At 42.8% G+C, this 21089-nt stretch overlaps 1 protein-coding gene across 1 annotated transcript in view; it reads right to left on the minus strand.

The window, feature by feature from the left end:
• Positions 1–689: 689 nt before the first annotated feature.
• The window catches only part of LOC119973338 (ATP-binding cassette sub-family D member 2-like), a 122768-nt gene continuing 102368 nt past the window's right edge, over positions 690–21089 (minus strand). Inside the window, exons 8-10 of the mRNA XM_038811221.1 lie at positions 18178–18262; positions 8571–8696; positions 690–3728 (exon numbers count right to left, since the gene is read on the minus strand). Coding sequence (XP_038667149.1) covers positions 3518–3728; positions 8571–8696; positions 18178–18262 — 422 coding nt within the window. The 3' untranslated portion in view covers positions 690–3517. The remainder of the gene's footprint in view (positions 3729–8570; positions 8697–18177; positions 18263–21089) is intronic.

The raw sequence follows: 21089 nt of genomic DNA on the forward strand, positions 1-21089 counted from the left end.
CAGAGTGGGAATTTCCGTTTGAGACAAAGGCAGCAGAAAGCACAGCCATCATTGGCGGTGCAAAGAAAACATAGGGTGTGCAAGATACCATAAAACTTGGGGCACAGAAATCAAAGGGGGTTGTGTGTGACAGCCCCTTAATTGCAGTCCACATCTGATTAAGATAATTATGATTCTCCATTTTCTAAAAACTGACCAAATTCAATCTGTTGAAATACACCAGTTTTAAAATATTTAAAGTGAGTGTTAGCACTTTCATCTTAGAATGTTATGTTCAACCCTCACTGCACAGACTTGATTAAATAATACAAGCTGAAGGTGTTAAATTGTGTCCATCACATAAAGAAGACAGAGCCACAAAGTTTCCTTTGCCACGATTCAACTAATGGGGTTGGGAGTTCCCCATGCCCCGCCTAATATTTATCCCTCAACCAACTTAAGTAAAACGTGAATTATTAGTATATTATCTCATTGCTGATTGTGGGACCATGTTGTGCTCATATACCTGAGTTTCTATACATTTACATTACAACAGTGACTACTTCACAGGTACATCCCCGACTATAAAGCGTTTGGGGAACGCTAAAGCTATGAAATTTCCAAACTTGCGTCTTACAAATGTTATGTCCTTTTTGTTTTTAATTACTTCAAAGGTCACAATACTTTATAGTAAAAATTATGGAAAAATGTTAATGGTAAATCAGAAATTTTAATTATTGTAATATAACAGTAAATCTATTGTGTTCTCTGAAATACAATACACATTGTGCATTTACGTACAGATTAAATAAAACAGCAATTTAAATGTCAAAACAGAGTTCATATTCATTTGACGTAAATTTTTGACTCTTTTTAGATTTGCTCTCTGACTGTTTGGTCAAGATATTCCTCTTGAAGATATCTACAAGTCAGATTAAAGTATTAATCCCAAACAGTACAAAATGGAAGTTGAATATAGTGGTATTTCAAGTATACTGCAATTTGGCATCATTTACATATATTGCCTCTGTCGGTAAACCTGTGTGACATATTAAAAATATTCTACGCTATACTTATGTATTACATTTGTGCACGTTTATCCAATTCTCTTACCAATCCTAACACTTCAAAGGAAACTGGGCAATATTAGCTGGCAGTAGCAGAATACTGCATTTGAAATGTTTCAGATAACTTGGATTATTTTTTAAACTACAAATGTGCATCACCTCATCTACATTCGTCATAGTGTGACTATATCGGTCAACGGTAAGTGAGCCTTGATCAAATATATAGCTTCTCTGTAATATTTATCTACTGACAAGAATATTAAGTTTGGCCTACAATTTCCAAACTTGCAATTTGGTATTTGATCTCACATATCCGAATTACCACCTCAAAAATTATAGACATGCAATACATGTAGAGGTAGAAATTTGACTCAGCCGTTGGCACAAAACAGGCAGTAGTTCAGCCACCCATTTCAAAACAGAAATCAATATTCAGTTTCATTGAATATGAATGTCAAATGAATATCAAGTGCTGCATATAACTGGCCATTTTGCATCACCACCGGAGATGAATTTCTACCCATAGTTCCTTGAATTTATTTTCTGTCACAATATAAAATGCAATGAATTTGTAATTATAAAGCTCTTTCAAAACATTACAGGAAGAAACGGCCTTGCTTGTTTCTGATGTACATGCATTTTCTTTCTCTGTCACATCCTGGTCCAGCCATATGAATATTTTGTTGTTGGAGCTAATCACACCGTAATGTTTTCACAGAAATGCATGATCAAAGTTAATTACTGTAAGATTACATGCATCATGCAAAAGATATTTTAAAATACGAAGTTGGTGTTGAGGTACCGTAGTATGATTAGTTAGACCAGAACAATACTTTGTGAAAACCAATATTTTACAGCATACAAACATGCAGTCAAAGACAGAACATTACTGGCAATTTATGTCCCAAGTATACAAACAGTCCATTCATTGTGTTTTACAGTGAAGCAAACTTTATCATGGATATATAAATTACCAGTTTATTTAGAAGTCAATCTTAGTTACACAAAACACTAAGAAATTATAATGGACTAATGACAATTTAATACAATTGATAAAAAAATACAACTCCAAACTTAACATCTTTTGTAAAATCTAAAAACAAATAGAAAGGACACTCACGAGCTTTGGGCAGTACATTTCTGGCTGCCATTTGTATCTTACAATTTAAATACTGGCTTTGATTGTCATTTGAGCTATAACTTTCCTCAGTACACATGTTCCAAATATTCTAAATGGAACAGTTTGCACCAGCAGCATTTTCTGCATCAGGAGAGGTACAATGGAAACATGAACAGCCCTGCACCACAGAAGCATACCTCCAGTTGGCCAACTAATTCATGGTCCACACCATCCTGCATCCTGATAGGGAAGGAAATGGGGTGAAATAAATAGCGATTCAGATGCTCCAGTCGGCAAAGAATTTAAAACTTTAAACACTACAAAAACTTGATATCACAATCTGAAGAGTACCAAACACAAGAGAAAATTGTTTCTGTCCAGAAGAGTTTGGACTCTGATCTGGATAGGTTCTAGTCTATCCATGAACGCTTTTGAAAAGACCAAGTGAACTCAAACATTGTTTTTTTTTTAACAAATTATTAGACTTCAATGGTAAAATGCAGATACAATAAATACAAATAATACTTCCTTTGTTGTAGCAAAAAGTCTGCATTTTATATAAACTGATATAGTATTTATTAATATTTAAGGTAGACCATCATTATTTTGAAAAAGCCACAGAATCAGTAAGCAGAAATTGGTAATTGGGAGCTGCAAGAAATCCAGTTGTGTTCAGAAGTGTTCTATAGTAGTAACAAATAGGGAATTAACATTTCATGCTAAAGCATGGTTAGAATTCTGGACCTCATGCTGTTGAGATCCGTTACAATTCTATTTTTAAAAACTATAAGTATATTTAAGAACCCCTCCTGATCCCTTCTCTTCTCCTCAAACAATGGGTTCTCAGAATTAAAATAAAATACTGTTTGCGGTTGTTGCCCTTCCTGGGCAGAGTGCTGCAGAAGATGATGGTATGGCATCATCCTTGTCAAAATCTAGGCTGGTCACTTGCTGTACTAGATGAAACCTGTTGCCACACTTTTGTTAAAACAAAATAAGGCTCTTTCAATTTGGGCAGAGCCTTGAATTACATTTTGAGAATGGGAACTAATTCCTTGCAAATGTAAATTCTAGTTTCCCTTTAACATTCATAACATTTTTAAGAAAATGCTTCCAAAATAACTGCTAAATGCTCAAATTTCAATAATATAAACCTGGGAAAGAAAGTTAACACATCACAGTATTCAAAAGGAATGACAAAATTACTTATTTAAAAACTAAACTTTATCGTTCCAGAAGAAGCTAGTTAATGATTCTTAATAAATAGGAAATTGTTTGTATTCATTTTGTTTGTCATGCAATTTTTGCGTAGCTCTTCTTGTCACGTTATTCACATTCATCATCAGTGTCATTATTCTTCAATTCTAGTGGTTCGTAGCACAGAGTCTTCTCCCAAAACCCTGCACAGTTCATTCAGTCGCTGTTGCATTTGAGGGACTCCGGCCAGTTGAGACTCGAGTCTCTGCTTTTCTTCAGCCAGTGAAAGTCGTGTAGCAGTGTCCAATTGTTCAAATCGCCAACCACCCTCACCATCAAACTGTAACAAGTGTGTGTGATATTTCCTACAAAAGTAAATCAAATTAACCTCATAAATATTCCTTCCATTCTACAAATGTTCTACTGAAACATCCAGATAAAAATGAAGGACTAGGTTTACTTTTGGTGTTGTTCTGCAACATGATAATTTACTTTGAGGATATGCATCAGCTTCCTCTATATCATTCAGTAACTCAACAAAGGCCACTTACATTTTTTAACTGCTCTAGCATTCAGGAAGAAGTTAGAACAGCTCTTAGTAGTTATCATGGAAGATACAGGGGGACTTTAATTATCGGAGAATGGACAGGGGTAGTAGTACTGTAAAGGTCAGGGCAGAGAGAGTAAGAGTTCTGAGAATTTGATCAGGAGAATTTTCTACAGCAATGGCTGGATTCTTCCGACCCGCCCATTGCAAGAATGCCACAGGCAAGACGTGGACAATGGAGAAGTCCATTGACCTCGGGCAGGATTCTCCGGTCGTCGGGTGGTTGCGGTCGGAAAATCCCACCCAATATGTTTCCAGTCAATGGAGAAGATGACATTGCTACACCCGGTTCTTGAGAATGAGATGGGTCCTGTGGATCAAGTGTCAGTAGGGGAACATTTAGGGGATAGTGATCATTGTATCATAAAGTTTAGGTTGGCGATGGAAAAGGTCAAGGAACAATCCAAATTAAGAATAATTAACTGGGGTCCAAAGAGGTGGAAAAATGGAAGTGTGGTTCTGATGCATATAAATGGGAATCAAAAGTAGACGGCAAGACTGTGACTGAATAACAGGCCAATTTTAAAGAACCAATAGTTCGGGAAGAGTTACTTATTATTCCCTTGAATGGGAAAGGTAGGGCAAAAGAATCCAGAACTCCCTGAATAGCAAAAGAGAAATCAAGAAAATAAAGTATGCTTATGACAGGTAGAGAATCCACAACTTAGAAGCATGCCAAAAATATATGGTGATTGGGGGGGGGGGGGGGGGGGGGGGGGGGGGGGAGAGATGAAAAAGCTAATAAGAGAAGCAAAGAGAGAGTATGAGAAGAAAGTGGCAGCTAACGTGAAAGGGCACAAAAGTGACTTCTGAAGGCATATAAATAGTAAAAGGGTGACTGGGTCCACTTAGGGAGCAAAAAGTGGATTTATGCATGAAAGCAGGCTCATGTTTGAGGTGTTAAACGGATACTTTGTATTGGTCTTTGCCAAGGAAGAGGTTGTGCAGGTCATGGTGGAAGAGGAGGTAATTCAGACACTTGAATGGTTTAAAATTGATGAGAAGGCATTGGTCAGGCTGTCTGCTTAAAGTCGATGAAGCACTAGACTAGATTAGATGCATCCAAGGATACTAAGGGAAGGGAGAGTGGAAGTTATGGAGGCACTGGTCATAATTTCCAATCTATGTTCGACTCGGGGATGGTGCCAGAGGACTGGATAATTGCAAATGTCACACACTTGTTCAAATAAAGGGGTAAAGGTAAGCCTACCACCTACAGATCAGTCAATTTTATCTCTCATGGGAACGCTTCTACAAATGATAATTCTGGACAAAATTAATAGTCACTTGGGCAAATGTGGGTTAATTAGGAAAGGCAGCACGTATTTGTTAAGGGAACACTGTGCTTGAAGTTTCTGATGAGGTAACAGAGTGGGTTAATGATTCTAATACTGTTGATGTGGTGTACATGGACTTCCATTTGGTGAAGTGTTCCACTACAGGTTCGTGAGCAAAGCTAGAGATCATGGAATAAAACGGACAATTGCAACACGGTTACAAAGTTGGCCAAGTGACAGGAAAGAGCATAGTGGTGAAGGGTTGCTTTTCAGACTGGAGGATGGTTTACAGTGGAGCTCTCAGGAGAATGGTGTTGGGGCCCCTGCTCTTCTCGATATAGATTAATGACCCAAATAGGCACAACTTCAAAACTTGAAGTATTGTCGAATGCGAGGAGGATAGTCAAAAGGACACAGACAGATTGGTGGAAAGAGCAGACAAATAACAGATAGAATTTCATTCACATAAAAGTGTGAAGTGATTATTTTGGTACGAAGAACGCAGAGAGACAATATAAAATAAAGAGTAGAATTGTAAAGGTGGTGGTGGAGCAGAGGCAGCTGGGTATAAATCGTTGAAGGTGGTAGGACAGATTGAAAGAGCATAAAGCATACCGCCTTTATCAATGTGGGCATAGAGAATGAAACCAAGGAAGTTATGTTAAACCACTGGCTTCGGTCTCAATTGAGGTTTTGTGCCCAATTCTAGGTACCATACTTTAGGAAGTATTGGGGGCAGCAGGGTAGCATGGTGGTTAGCATAAATGCTTCACAGCTCCAGGGTCCCAGGTTCGATTCCCGGCTGGGTCACTGTCTGTGTGGAGTCTGCACGTCCTCCCACTGTGTGCGTGGGTTTCCTCCGGGTGCTCCGGTTTCCTCCCACAGTCCAAAGATGTGCGGGTTAGGTGGATTGGCCATGCTAAATTGCCCGTAGTGTCCTATTAAAAGTAAGGTTAAGGGGGGGGGGGGGGGGGGTTGTTGGGTTACGGGTATAGGGTGGATACGTGGGTTTGAGTAGGGTGATCATGGCTCGGCACAACATTGAGGGCCGAAGGGCCTGTTCTGTGCTGTACTGTTCTATGTTCTATGAAGGATGTGAAGGCATTAGAAAATGTTCATGAAAATGGTTCCAGGGATGAGAAACTTCAGTCATATAGAAAGGTTTGAGAAGTTGAGACTGTGTCCTTAGAGAAGAGAAGTTCAGTGGAGATTTGATAGAGATGTTCAAAATGAAGAGAGTTCTGGATAGAGTAGAAAGAAGAAACATCCCATTGGTGGAAGGATTGAGAACTAGAGAGTACAGATTTAAGGTAACTAGCAAAAGAAGCAACAACAACATGAGGAAAAATGTTTCTGGGACCCTGGAGCTGTGAAGCATTTATGCTAACCACCATGCTACCCTGCTGCCCCATTTGTCATTTGTCTTAGATCATAGATCATAGAATTTACAGTGCAGAAGGAGGCCATTCGGCCCATCGAGTCTGCACCAGCTCTTGCAAAGAGCACCCTACTTAAGCACACACCTCCACCCTATTCCTGTAACTCAGTAACCCCAGCTAACGTTTTTTGGACACTAAGGGCAATTTATCATGTCCAACCCAACTAACCTGCACATCTTTGGACTCTGGGAGGAAACCGGAGCACCTGGAGGAAACCCATGCAGGCACAGGGAGAATGTGCAGACTTCGCACAGTGACCCAAGCCCGGAATCAAACCTGGGACCCTGGAGCTGTGAAGCAACTGTGCTAATCACTGTGTTACCACGCTGCCCAATGCACTGTCTAACAGTGTGGTGGAGGCAGGTTTCATTGAAGCAATCGAGAGGGAATTGGATTATCTGAGAGCGAAAAATGAGCAGTGATAAGGGAGAAGGCAGCAGAGTGGCACTAAGTTAATTCTCCTTCAGACAGCCAGCACAAACACGACAGGCCAAATGGTCATTTTCTGTTTGTAACTGTTATATAATTCTAAGCAATTATATAGTTATTGGTAAAGAAGAGTGGTCGATACCAAATTAAGAATTATGGAAAACAACAAAGAAAATGTGTTTATATTATCGTGACAGGTACTGGTATTAGCTGAATTGAGGTTGTCCAGGAATTGCTACAGCTTGTTGAAAAGAAAGTGGAGTGTTGGAGCTGGGGTAAGTCAAGAGAGATAGTGAGCAGTGACGGTCAAGGTCTGGAAAGAAGCCGATAGCTTTCATTTGGAAGCATGTTAGAAGAGATAATGGCAACAATAATTGGATTGCCGCAGAGCTTGAACGTTCTCTCCTCTCCTCCCCCCCCCCCACCCACTCAATGCTGCTGTGCATTTATTATGGGGGTCTTCTGGCCCCGGCTACCACAGAAATATACAGTACAGCGTCCATCAAGAACTCCCTTAGAGCACAGCTGAGTTGGGGGTAGTTAGCACATGCCACCTTTTAATGGCACTAGCTGCAATATGATAAGTTAAAGATCTAATCTGAATGGGTGAGTGGACAAATGGGTGAGTTGAATGGGTAGGTGAGTCGGATGGGTTAAGTGAGTGGATAGGGCAAGGGTTAAGTGGGCCTGTAGTTATGATGGGTTTGTAGTCGGGTCAGGGTGTGGGTAGTTGGGCCAGGTTCAGGGAGGTTTGTAGTGGGGTTGGGCTGGGGGTTAGTCGGCTTGGGGTGGGCAGGTAGTCGGGTCAGGGGGTTGTCAGGTCAGTTTTGGGGTAGTCAAGTTAGGTTGTGGAGTGTAGACAGATGAGTAGTCTGGTCAGTGTGGGGTGGGTATAGTGTCACGTTAAATCAGGGGAGGTGATTGGGAGATTGTGGATTTACTCAGATGTTAGACTAGGTTTTAATCTTTCTCTCCAAAATTTCTGGTTAACTACATAGCTAAATAAAGCAGAATTGTCCGTAGTCTATCTCTGGCATTTTGTATGCTGGACCGTGAATGTAACTTGCAGTAAAAGCCATCACAACTGTGATTTGAATTCTGTTCATCAAGTTATTTTCCAAGCGGTAAATTCATGCAGAAATTGATTGCTGATTATGGAGGCTGCATTTCAGCACAACATTTTCAACACATGAATACATTATACCAAAACATTGGGAACATATTCTAATTCCTATTAATATGATTAACCATTTGTCAGAGTCTGATATATTTATTCAGGCATGAAAAACTAAAATATAAATTAAATTAATTCCTCCATTTCTGCACTATTGTGAGGTTGAGTCCGACAACAAAGTTCTGCCAACAAATTTGTTAGTAATGGAAATATTTGATGCAAACAGAACATAGTATGTGTGCATTTTTCTTTCCAGCTTTTGTAAGGGGGTAGGTACTCACCACAGGGATGGCCTGTGAGTAATTGAAAGCAACGAGATTCCGGAATCCTTCGCTGTTTGAAATATCTTCCCTTCAACATCAATGCTTACAGCACTTGTGCATTCATCCAACAATGCATATTTTGGTCTAAACAAACAAATTAACTAAACTTAGTATAGTTCAAAAAACACTAGTACATTTTCAATAATGCATACATGAGCCTGTTTTTTGTTAAACGTCAGCTATTCAGCCCAACTAGTCCATATCATTGTTTATGCTCCAACTGAGACTTCTCCCACGTCTCTTCACCAAACCCTAACAGCATAAACTTTTATTGCGTTCTGCCTCTTGTGTTATCTCTTAACTGTTTTTCATCTCAATATGACTGCAGCTCTTTACTTCATTACTCCCTTCCTCTTTCTTTTTTACCTCCATGTCTATATATACTGCTTCATCTTGCCAACTTGATCCAGCTAAAAACAAGTTTGGATACGATCACTGTCAATTCCAGTCATTGTGAAAAAGAAATGTAATCAAGAAATAAAGAAGGAAAGAATTGCATTTACTTAGCATTCATTTATACTGCCTATCAAGGCCACAGAACATCCCCAAAGCCATTTACAGCCATTGAAGTACTTTTGCAACATGGTCACTATTGCAATGCAGGAACCATGTAGCCAATTTGCACAGAACAAGCTCCCACACGCAGCAAATAATGACCAGATCATTCTTTGTCATAATGACAGAGGGATAAATGTTGGCCAAGATACCAGGGATAACTTAACTATTCTTGAAAATAGTACCATAGGATCTATTATACCTACCTGATAAGGTAGAAAGGGCATTGGGTTAACATCACATCTAAGAGTCAATGGTCTGGATTTTCAATTGCAGGACTGGAGACTGCCACCTCCAGGAAAGTTTGCAATTTTAAAGGGGCCTGCAAGGGGAAGGGGAAAGGGAAACCAGCTTGTCATCAACTAACAGCTTCTTACAGAGCATGTTCAGGGGCATGTCCAGAACAGAATGGGATTTTCGATCTTTATCCCCCCAAACATATCTGAATAGTCTGGTGCACATTAATGCACAGCTGCCAGGATTGCCGGGGAGGGGGCAAAAGAACGTTTTTTAAAAATAATTTAAGGGATGTGGGCCTTGCTGGAAAAGCCAGCATTTATTGGCCACCCTCATTTCTCTTGAGAAGGTGGTGCTGAACTGTCTTTCCAACCACTGCACTCCATGTGGTGCAGGTGCTCACACAGTTCTTTTGAGGGTCTTTTTCCAGGATTTTGACCGAGCGATAGAGAAGGCTGGCGATATATTCCCAAGTCAGGATGGTCAGTGGCTTAGAAAGGAACATCCAGGTGGCGGTGTTCCCTTGTATTTGCTGAACCTATTCTTGTAGATTGCAGTGGTCATGGGTTTAGCTGTCTCAGAGCTTTGGTGAGATCCTGTAGCCTGTCTTTTAGATGGTACACACTGCTGCCACTGTGCGTTGGTGATGGAGAGAGTGCCAACCAAGTGGGCTGCTTTGTCCTGATTGTGTCAAGCTCCTTGAGCATTGTTGCTGCATCCAAGTATTGGGAGAGTGTTTCATCCCACTCCAGATATGCCTTATAGATTGTGGACAGTCATTGGGGAGACAGGAGATTTGTTGCCTCTTGTTTTTTTGTGAAACCTGAGGGGTGAACTGACTCCGGATCAAGCGCTATACCTTGACATGGTTAACATTGGGATCCATTGCCACTTTGTGTTATATTTATCCTCCTGGACTGTTCATGAGCTGCCTGCTTACCCCCCAACATGGCTGCTGTCTGGCTTCACTGCCGAGCTCGCGTCCTGCCAATGAGTCCATTTACATTTTAAATTTTTGCAGCAAGAGCAATACAGTTCAGGCATGAAGTGGGGGACCCAGAATTCATCTGGGTGTCAGATTTTCAACCCCGTTTAGAAAGTCCAGCCCAACATCTGACAGTGCAGCACTCCCTCAGCCTGGATTTTGGCATTCAGGTCCTGGAGTGGGACTTGAACCAACAACCTTCTGACTAAGAGGTGAGAATGCCACCAATACGGCATGGCTGACACAGCAGGTACAAAGATGCACTCAATACAAGCCTAAGCAAATCATTTGAGTCTTGTATGTATAAAGTCACATATGAAATATTTATGTGGTTTTGAAAATTCTGCCTGTAAAAGCTAATGAATTAATTTCAAAATGTTCAGAATTGCACAAGGACCAATAAAATTTACTTGTTTCCATGGCAGAGAATATAACTAAGAAGAAAACATGATCCAGGTCTTCAAAATGTTGAAAACCATAATTTGGCAGCAGAGTTTTTTAAACTTGAGATACAATAATAAAACTAGGCAATGCCAATATTAAGTTAAAGCGCTCAAAAGGTAGCAATAAGATTGCCCCTCCAACGGAGCAGCAAGTTGAACCAAAACCCAGAAAAACAATTTATGCTGTGTCAATTACCACCTTAAAAGAAAGAGTTGAATGGATATCTGGCCAGAAAGGGGACTGTGAATTGTAACTGAAAGTGGAGAGTAGCATAATATATAATAATAATGTTTATTGTTACAGGTAGGCTTACATTAAATGAAGTTATTGTGAAAAGCCCCGAGTCGCCACATTCCGACTCCTGTTCAGGTACATGGAGGGAGAATTCAGAATGTCGAAATTACTTACTGGCACATCTTTCGGGACTTGTGGGAGGAAACCGGAGCATCTGGAGGAAACCCACATAGACACGGGGAGAACGTGCAGACTCTGCACAGACACTGACCCAAGCCGAGAATCGAACCTGGGACTCTGGCGCTGTGAGGCCAGAGGGCTAAATAGGTATGCTACCATGCTGCCCCTATTTTGAGCTCGCAGCCCTGATGACACATCGTCTGCCATCTTTTCCGGGCGCCATATTGAAAAGGCACCCAACATCATTAATCCACTATTGAAGAAAAAAGATGGACCTCCTGAGAAAGAAGATGGACTTCTTGAAGCTGGAAGACGGACCGCTTTGATGACACTGACTCTGGAAATCCACTTGAGATGCTCCCCCCACCCACTGCTGTGGTGTTCCAGGGTCCAGGATTGCTGGCGGCCTCCACTCCGAACTCAGCCCCGGGTATCCTTCAGTGAGTCCCGATATCTGCATGCCACATTGTTCCCTATATGTTTCGCACCTGCATGTTTTCCTGCTGGTCTTGCGGAGAATTGGACATGGGTAGAAGATTCTGGTCACGCCTTCATCTGTATAATATTAGTGTGATGCAGATCAGTTTCACAATCGCCTACAGCACAATTTGAAAATCAGCCTTGGGGGCTGGCACCAGCAGAAGATACTGTGGGAAATTCATGCCGGCATGAAACTGATATTTGCTCTCCCACCAAATTCTCTCCCCTCGCCCGCCATGTGAATCTGGCAGTGGTGCCATGGGAGAATTCCACCCAACGTTTCAGTTTTGACCCATAAAGCAGTATTCCAATACAAGCGCAAATTTGTGGTGTAAATAAAACTAAAAAATGGGCTTCAGACAGCGCTCCCATTCAGATCAGCATCACCGTACTAAATAGTTAAACGAAATAGGGCATTCTATACAAGGTCCACAAACGCTGCAAGGTAATCTAATGCCAAGAACTGTACGGATTTCCATGGAAAAAAATCTTCACATTACATGCTTTAAGAGGATTAAATAATGGACACAAAAATTGGTTGAACTATATCAAGTTCTGAACAGAAAGCATTGAGGATTTAAAAAGGCACAATTTGCAAACAGCTTACATAAAACAGGGCTGTAAAAACCCCAAGTGTAGTTGGGCCATTAAAAACTGAAATACTCTCTACAAATGCCCAAATAAAATAAAATTTGAAACCAACTTTGAAACGGTGCTGAAAGTGATATAGGCTATCACTTGAGAGGACTAACCAAATTGGAAGAATCGCATTACACAAGCATTTTACATTTTTAATTTTAATCTTTATTAACAGAGGCTTTTCATGAACTATTGAGGTTATCTCTGCGAGTGGGAGATCCTGATTTAACAATCATCATCTTTCAATGCAGGCTATCGACTGGAATGCAGGCTTGGATGCAACATTTAACCACCACCCACACCATCACTGGTAAAAGAAGATTTTGCTGATAAGAAAGAAGGATCTTGCTTCTGCTCATGAATAACAATGTGTGACAAATTATGATCTATCACTTTGTCTGATTACAGCATTTAAACTGCACATGGAATTATGATCATGATTTTACCCACTTCCGGGATTAACCTGGGCAGGTTTGCAGGTGAGTGGAGAATCCATGGAGATGTCAGGTATAAATACAATATTCCAGGAGGCAATTAACTGTGAAGTTAACCCATCACTCTGGTTTAGCAGCCAGCAAAAGGGGTTTTCTAAATTGTGTGAAACTCGCCTGACCACCATCTACCAGGCACAAGTCAGCATTGTGATGGAATAGTCTATACTTGTCTGGAGTGCAGCTCCAACAACACTCAAGGAGCTCAACACCATCCAGGACAAAGCAGCCTGCTTAATTGGTACCCCATCAATCCCCTTCAAATTCACTCCCTCCTCGATCGATGCAAAGGCAAGTGTTACCATCTGCAAGGTGCACTTCTGCAACTCACCAAGGATCTTTTGACCGCATGTTCCAAACCTGTGACTTGAACACCTAGAAGGACAAGGACACCAGATACATGGGAAAACCACCACCCGGAAGTTTCCCTCCCAGCCACTCACCATCCTGACTTGGAAATATATGACCATTCTTTCACTGTCATTGAGTCAAAATCCTGGAACTCCCTCCCCAACAGAATTGTGGGTGTGCCTACACCACATGGAGTGCAGCGGTTCAAGAAGGAGGCTCACCACAACCTTCTCAAGAGTATTTAGGAATGGGCAATAAATGCTAGCCTAGCCATCACTGCCCACATCCCATGAAATAATTTTAAAAAGTCAACCATATTGATGGAGGTCCAGTCACATTTAGGCCAGACAAGGTAAGGATGGCAGACTTTCTTCTCTGAAGAACTTCAGTGATCCAGATGGGTTTTTACAATAATTGATGATAGTAAAGCTGTTGATGTGGTGTATATGGATTTCAGTAAGGCATTTGATAAGGTTCCCCACGGTAGGCTATTGCAGAAAATAAGGAAGTATGGAATTGAAGGTGATTTAGCGGTTTGGATCAGTAATTGGCTAGCTGAAAGACAGAGGATGGTGGTTGATGGCAAATGTTCATCCTGGAGTTCAGTTACTAGTGGTGTACCGCAAGGATCTGTTTTGGGGCCACTGCTGTTTGTCATTTTTATAAATGACCTGGAAGAGGGTGTAGAAGGATGGGTTAGTAAATTTGCAGATGACACGAAGGCCGGTGGAGTTGTTGATAGTGCTGAAGGATGTTATAGGATACAGAGGGACATAGATAAGTTGCAGAGCTGGGCTGAGAGGTGGCAGATGGAGTTTAATGCGGAAAAGTGTGAGGTGGTTCACTTTGGAAGGAGTAACAGGAATGCAGAGTGCTGGGCTAATGGCAAGATTCTTGGTAGTGTAGATGAACAGAGAGATCTCGGCATCCAGGTACATAAATCCCTGAAAGTTGCCACCCAGGTTAATAGGGCTGTTAAGAAGGCATATGGTGTGCTAGCCTTTATAAGCAGGGGGATTGAGTTTCGGAACCACAAGGTCATGCTGCAGCTGTACATAACTCTGGTGCGGCCGCACCTGGAGTACTGCGTGCAGTTCTGGTCACCACATTATAGGAAGGATGTGGAAGCTTTGGAAAGGGTTCAGAGGAGATTTACTAGGATGTTGCCTGGTATGGAGGGAAGGTCTTATGAGGAAAGGCTCAGGGAATTGAGATTGTTTTCGTTAGAGAGGAGAAGGCTGAGAGGTGACTTAATAGAGACATATAAGATAGTCAGAGGGTTAGATAGGGTGGACAGTGAGAGTCTTTTTCCTCGGATGGTGATGACCAACACGAGGGGACATAGCTTTAAATTGAGGGGTGATAGATATAGGACAGATATCAGAGGCAGTTTCTTTACTCAGAGAGTAGTAGGGGTGTGGAACGCCCTGCCTGCAACAGTAGTAGACTCGGCAACTTTAAGGGCATTTAAGTGGTCACTGGATAGACATATGGATGAAAATGGAATAGTGTAGGTCAGATAGGCTTCAGATGGTTTCACAGGTCGGTGCAACATCGAGGGCCGAAGGGCCCGTACTGCGCTGTAGTGTTCTATGTTCTATGTTCTGTGGTCATTAATGAGACTAGATTTATATTCCAGACTTAATTGAATTTAAATTCCACCAGCTACCTTTGTGTGATTTGAATCCATGTCACCAGAGCATTAGCTTGGGCCATTACTAATCCAGCGACATTACCATTGCACCATAATCTCCCCTCATTTTCTGGCAATTTTATGTTGATCCATCACTTTCCCAGCGTCATTATATCTCTTTTTCTTCCATGTCTTTATCAAAATAATGTTCTGTTTCCTCTTCTTCATGCGAGTCCATAAGATGTGCTATCCACAAGTTGTTGCTTCAGATAAGGTAGCTGATCACATTATGGGTGCCTACCGTATGGCTGAAGAAATGGTGTGGTTTTCTCACATGTTTACCTGCTTTGCATCACCTGGTTACAGCTGATTCTTCCTCACTGGGGCCTCTAAGGAGAGCATCATGACCTTATCAATGGTTCGCATCTGAAGACTGACCCTTAAGTCACTCTTGATTCTGTTCGTAAGAAAAAAGACCTCTCCACTTTGGCTACAGTCAGTGGTATTATTTGCATTATCTCCAGTAAATGGAAAAAGTTAGAAAACTCGTCTTGCCTTTCTTTGAAGAGTCTACTCCGCAAGGTATGTCATGGCATTGCACTATTGTATTTTTGAACTATCTTCTTTAACCATAGCTCCATCAACCTTGCATCCATTGCAAGGATATCTTTGAAGAGGTCCAGCAGCATTTTCACATTTCCATGATCTTACAGCTCCCGAGACCAGATTTTTGATTAGTTTTTGTCATAGCTACAAGGACGGTGTTGGCTGGCATTGAGCTAAATTACTCTTGTAAGCAGTGGACCAATGGCTCAATATGGTTTCTGCTAAATTGGGAAAAGCCAACTTCACCTTCTGCAACCTCGCAGCACGGTTCGATTCCCGTAACATCCTCCCCGAACAGGCGCCGGAATGTGGCGACTAGGGGCTTTTCACAGTAACTTCATTTGAAGCCTACTCGTGACAATAAGCGATTTTCATTTCATTTCATTTCAATGCCTCTGTCGGTCCCTTAATGGCACTCTTCTCCTATGGATTGTAGCTTATGATCATCACATTCCTGTGTCATGTCAAGAAGGACATCTTGGGCCATTATACTACTGCTAGCCACCTCAAATACACTTACACGGTCTCTCTGGAAGAACAAAGAGAGGGGAGGTTACTCCTCCAAAATGCTGTGGAGGCCAGGAGTGATGTCCTGCTCCCCCAAAGGTCCAGGAGAGTCAGCATAGGGCAGCCAGTGCTGCCTGGGATGAGGTGGCAGCGGCTATGAGTGCCAGGTGTGTGACCAGGAGGACTGGCATCCAGTGCCGGAAAAAAGATCAATGACTTTTGTTGTTACACAAGGTTAAATCTCACGGGATCCAGAGTGAGGTAACCACTTTGGTCCCCAGTTCGTCCTCTCATTTTTGGCTGGCTTTGTACTTCGGTAGTCTTGCCCTGTCCAGTAACAGTCCATTGATGTTCCCACAGTTTCCCCCCCTTCCTTACAGTCTCTGTTTATCAGTTCCTCTAATAGTGAGAGCAGGAGAATAGGGGGCAGCACGGTAGCATGGTGGTTAGCATAAATGCTTCACAGCTCCAGGGTCCCAGGTTCGATTCCCGGCTGGGTCACTGTCTGTGCGGAGTCTGCACGTCCTCCCCGTGTGTGCGTGGGTTTCCTCCGGGTGCTCCGGTTTCCTCCCACAGTCCAAAGATGTGCAGGTTAGGTGGATTGGCCAGGCTAAATTGCCCTTAGTGTCCTAAAAATAAGGTTAATGGGGGTTGTTGGATTACTGGTATAGGGTGGATACGTGGGCTTGAGTAGGGTGATCATTGCTCGGCACAACAACGAGGGCCGAAGGGCCTGTTCGTGCTGTACTGTTCTATGTGAGTCTCGGGGCCCTGGGGTATCCTGCCGTTTCCTTGCAGAAAAAGTGTTTGATTTGGAGGTGCCTGGGTTCCTGTCCTATTGGTGGTTCCAAGTCTCCTGTCAGTTCATTCAGAGTCGCTAGTCTGTCCCCTATGCAAGGACTTTTAAGAATTTTTTTTTTTTTTTTTTTTTTTAAGTACTACAGTCCCAATAATTATGAGCCTTATAGTTAAAAAAAAAATGTACCAGTCTTTTATGGAGAACCTTTCACAATATCAGGCAAAAGGAGCAGTTTTCTACTTTGGATAACTTTCTTTTTGGAAGAAGTTTGCATATAGTATTTGGAACATTTTGCATTTCTAAATTTAGAAATATTCTACTGACTTATTCTAATATCAAGACACACTTGGAAATACATGCCAGTAATTATGTATTTTCACAAGGGCTTATATGTTATTGTCCCATCTCTGGAAACATTTGTTGAGCTTGATGGCGAACCTGCTCTCAAGCTTCTGCCAGTGTCACTCTTGGGCAAAGCTCTGAGCAGAGGATGAGAGTTGCCTACACACAAACCTGTCCCATTTAATGGGTGGCATGGCAGCACAGTGGTTAGCTCTGTTGGTTCACAGCACCAAGGACACGGGCTTGATTCCCGGCTTAGGTCACTGTTTGTGCGCAGTCTGCACGTTCTCTATGTGTCTGTGTGGGTTTCCTCTGGGTGCTCCGGTTTCCTCCCATAAACCCAGATGTCGTGCTTGTTTGGTTACTTTGACATTTTGAATTCTTCCCGTGTACCCGAACAGGCGCCAGAATGTGGTGACTATGGTATTTTCACAGTAACTTCATTGCAGTGTTAACGTAATCCTGCTCGTATCAATAATAAAGATTATTATTACCGAAAGGGTGATCTGGAACTGAGCGCATGTAGTTATTATAGAAAATGTTGTAATACTCTTATGGTTCAACACAACGATGCAGCAATTTTCTGCTGCCAGTAAAACACTGAAAAAAACAGTTCATATTAATGATAATTTAAAAACACTGAATCTCTACAGTGCAGGAGGCCATTCGGCCATTTCCACAAACCCTCTCAAAAAGCACCCTACACCTCGGGTCAGGCCCCACACCAATCTATACCTGTAACCCCACCAAACCTTATGGACACAAAGGGACAATTTAACATGGCCAATCCACCTAACCTGTACATCTTTGGACTGTGGGAGAAAAACGGAGCACCCGGAGGAAATCCATACAAACACGGAGAAAAAGTGCAAACTCGAGACAGTCACCTGAAGCTGCAATTGAACCGGGGTCCCTGGCGCTGTGAGGCAGCAGTGCTAAGCCATTGTATCACCCTGCCGCCCTTACATGGCATAGCATATGACAAAGGATTACAGCAAGTAGAGTTCATATTACATGCCATTTAAATAAACATCTCTGCTCTTTTTGACCAGCTTCCAACATTTCCCTTACACAACACTCACTTGTGATAAAACATTCGTGCCATGCCCATCCTTTGTTTCTCACCCCCAGACAAGACATCCTTCCAGTCAGTAACTGCATCCCATCCTATAGCAATGACAAATAAAACACTATGTAAAATAAGGAAAGAACATGTACTATTGGAAAAGAATCAAAATTCTGTCAAATATTAACAATACAGTCAGTAAAATTAAGCATAATTTCTATTTTTCTTTTAAAAAAAATATCTTTATTCAATTTTACATCTGTACACTACATAATAGGTGAGGAAGATGGTTCATATGTATAATTTACATGCTCCCCTTTCGTCGGCTTTCCACTACCTCCCTTCCCCCCCCCCCCCGCCTTTTTTTGTTGTTTGTGCTCCATCATGGGCCCTTTTTTCCCTCGTAGATACTGTAGGTTCTCTTTTGTTTTGTATTTGTTACTGCTGCCCCTATGGCTTTGTTGGGGAGGGGCCCTCTGGCCCCCTCCTTGGTCTTTTCCCGTGTCCTGTCCTGATGTCTCCCTGGGTCCTGTCTATGCTGCGCCCCCTCCCATCACTTTGTTCCTATCTGTTCTGTGTGGTCCTTTTCTCTGCCCTCATCGACTCCCTTCCTATCCCATATTGGCCTCGAACAGGTCTTGAAACCGGCTGATGAATAACCCCCATACTTTGTGCAAGACCTCATCCGACCCTCAGATGGTGTATTTGATCTTCTCCAGATGGAGAAACTCCAGCTGGTCCACAGTGGTGTGTGGTGCTGCTGATCGCCAGCCGAGCAAGGTTCAAATGCAAGGGCATCAGCCCTCTTCCCCATATGTAGTTCTGGCTGGTCTGAAACCCCGAAGACTGCAACTCTCAGGCATGGCTTCACCCTCGCCCGCACAATCTTGGACAACACCTCAAAGTAGGCTGTCCAGAACCTGGCAAGTCTGAGGTAGACCCAGAACGTGTGGGCGTGGTTGGCCGGACTCCCTGGCACCGTTGACACATGTCCTCCACCACCTGGAAGAACCTGTTCATTCGGGTTCATGTTAGGTGCGCTCTGTGCACCACTTTGAACTGCATGAGGCTTAGTCTTGCTCAGGAGGACGTGGAGCTGGCCCTGCTCAGAACTTCACTCCAGAGTCTGCCCATCCTACTTTTTGAGTAGAATTTTCATCTTTTATTGCTGGCATTTAACTTGTTTGTAAGTATTAGAACATAGAACAGTACAGCACAGAACAGGCCCTTCGGCCCTCGATGTTGTGCCGAGCAATGATCACCCTACTCAAACCCACGTATCCACCCTATACCCGTAACCCAACAACCCCCCCCACCTAACCTCACTTTTTAGGACACTACGGGCAATTTAGCATGGCCGATCCACCTAACCCGCACATCTTTGGACTGTGGGAGGAAACTCACGCACACACGGGGAGGACGTGCAGACTCCGCACAGACAGTGACCCAGCCGGGAATCAAACCTGGGACCCTGGAGCTGTGAAGCATTTATGCTAACCATTGTTCTGGAATTTCCTCCTGCCCTTCACATACTCAAACCCAGTTCAAAATTGCCATCAAAGGAAAATTCACAGTTAAAAAGAATACTCAAATGTTAAAGATTATTGATGAAAAATAAACCAATATTTCCAGGGAAACAGAAAAGACCCGTAGCTCTGACTTTACTAAGGAACAGTTTTTTTGTCTGCTGAGTTTAAAACTCTCCCTTTGCAGTAGAAGTGAAGCAGTGGGATTTGAACTATCATTTTTCACTGGGTGCACAATTGAAAATTGCTATCAGGTCCGGATCATATAACTGGGTTTGAAAAGCATATGCCAAGAAGTATCCATCACTTTGAGTGCATGGTCCTGATGTTCAAGATAAAAATCCCCCGCAGGTTAGCTCCTACCGAGGGCAGCACGGTGGCGCAGTGGGTTAGCACTGCGGCCTCACAGCGCTGAGGTCCCAGGTTCGATCCCGGCTCTGGGTCACTGTCTGTGTGGAGTTTGCACATTCTCCCCGTGTCTGCGTGGGTTTCGCCCCCACAACCCAAAAATGTGCAAGCTAGGTGGATTGGCCACTCTAAATTGCCCCTTAATTGGAAAAATGATTGGGTACACTAAATTTATAAAAAAATAAAAAAAAGGTTAGCTCCTACCGGTTTTAGGTAGGACAATTTAGCTGGGGAGGTTCTTCACTGTCCAGCCTGGAAACCTCCATTTTTTATTTTTTTTTAAAATAATTTTTATTGAAATTTTTACAAAATATAAATGTCTTAACGTCTTAACTCTATTAACAAACAACCGCGGTAACACCCCAAGAACAATACCCCCCAACTTCAAGAGCAACTTCAAACAAAAGGAAAATGAAAAAAAAAAACAAAAGAGCACCCAAACAACAAAAGGGAAAGAGATAGCACCCGCCACCTCCCACAGACCCATGTACACAGTTCTCCCTCCCCCCAATCCAACCCCCCCCCCCCCCCCCCCCCCCGGGATTGCTGCTGCTGTCGGCCTATTTCCCTACCGTTCCACCAGGAAGTCCAGGAAAGGCTGCCACCGCCTGAAAAACCCTTGGACTGATCCTCTCAGGGCAAATTTCACCCTCTCCAATTTAATGAACCCCGCCATATCATTGATCCAGGCCTCCACGCTTGGGGCCTCGCATCCTTTCATTGGGGCAAGATCCTCCGCCGGGCTACTAGGGACGCAAAGGCCAGAACACCAGCCTCTATCGCCTCCTGCACTCCCGGCTCCACTGCAAACCCAAAAATTGCGAGTCCCCAGCCTGGCTCAACCCTGGATCCCACCACCCTCGACACCGTCCTTGCTACCTCCTTCCAAAACTCCCCCAACGCTGGGCACGCCCAAAACATATGGGCGTGGTTCGCTGGGCTCCCCGAACACCTAGCACACCTGTCCTCGCCCCCGAAAAACCTACTCATCCTC

This window comes from Scyliorhinus canicula, chromosome 11 (genome assembly GCF_902713615.1).
Source record: "Scyliorhinus canicula chromosome 11, sScyCan1.1, whole genome shotgun sequence".
Taxonomy (NCBI): Eukaryota; Metazoa; Chordata; class Chondrichthyes; order Carcharhiniformes; family Scyliorhinidae; genus Scyliorhinus; species Scyliorhinus canicula.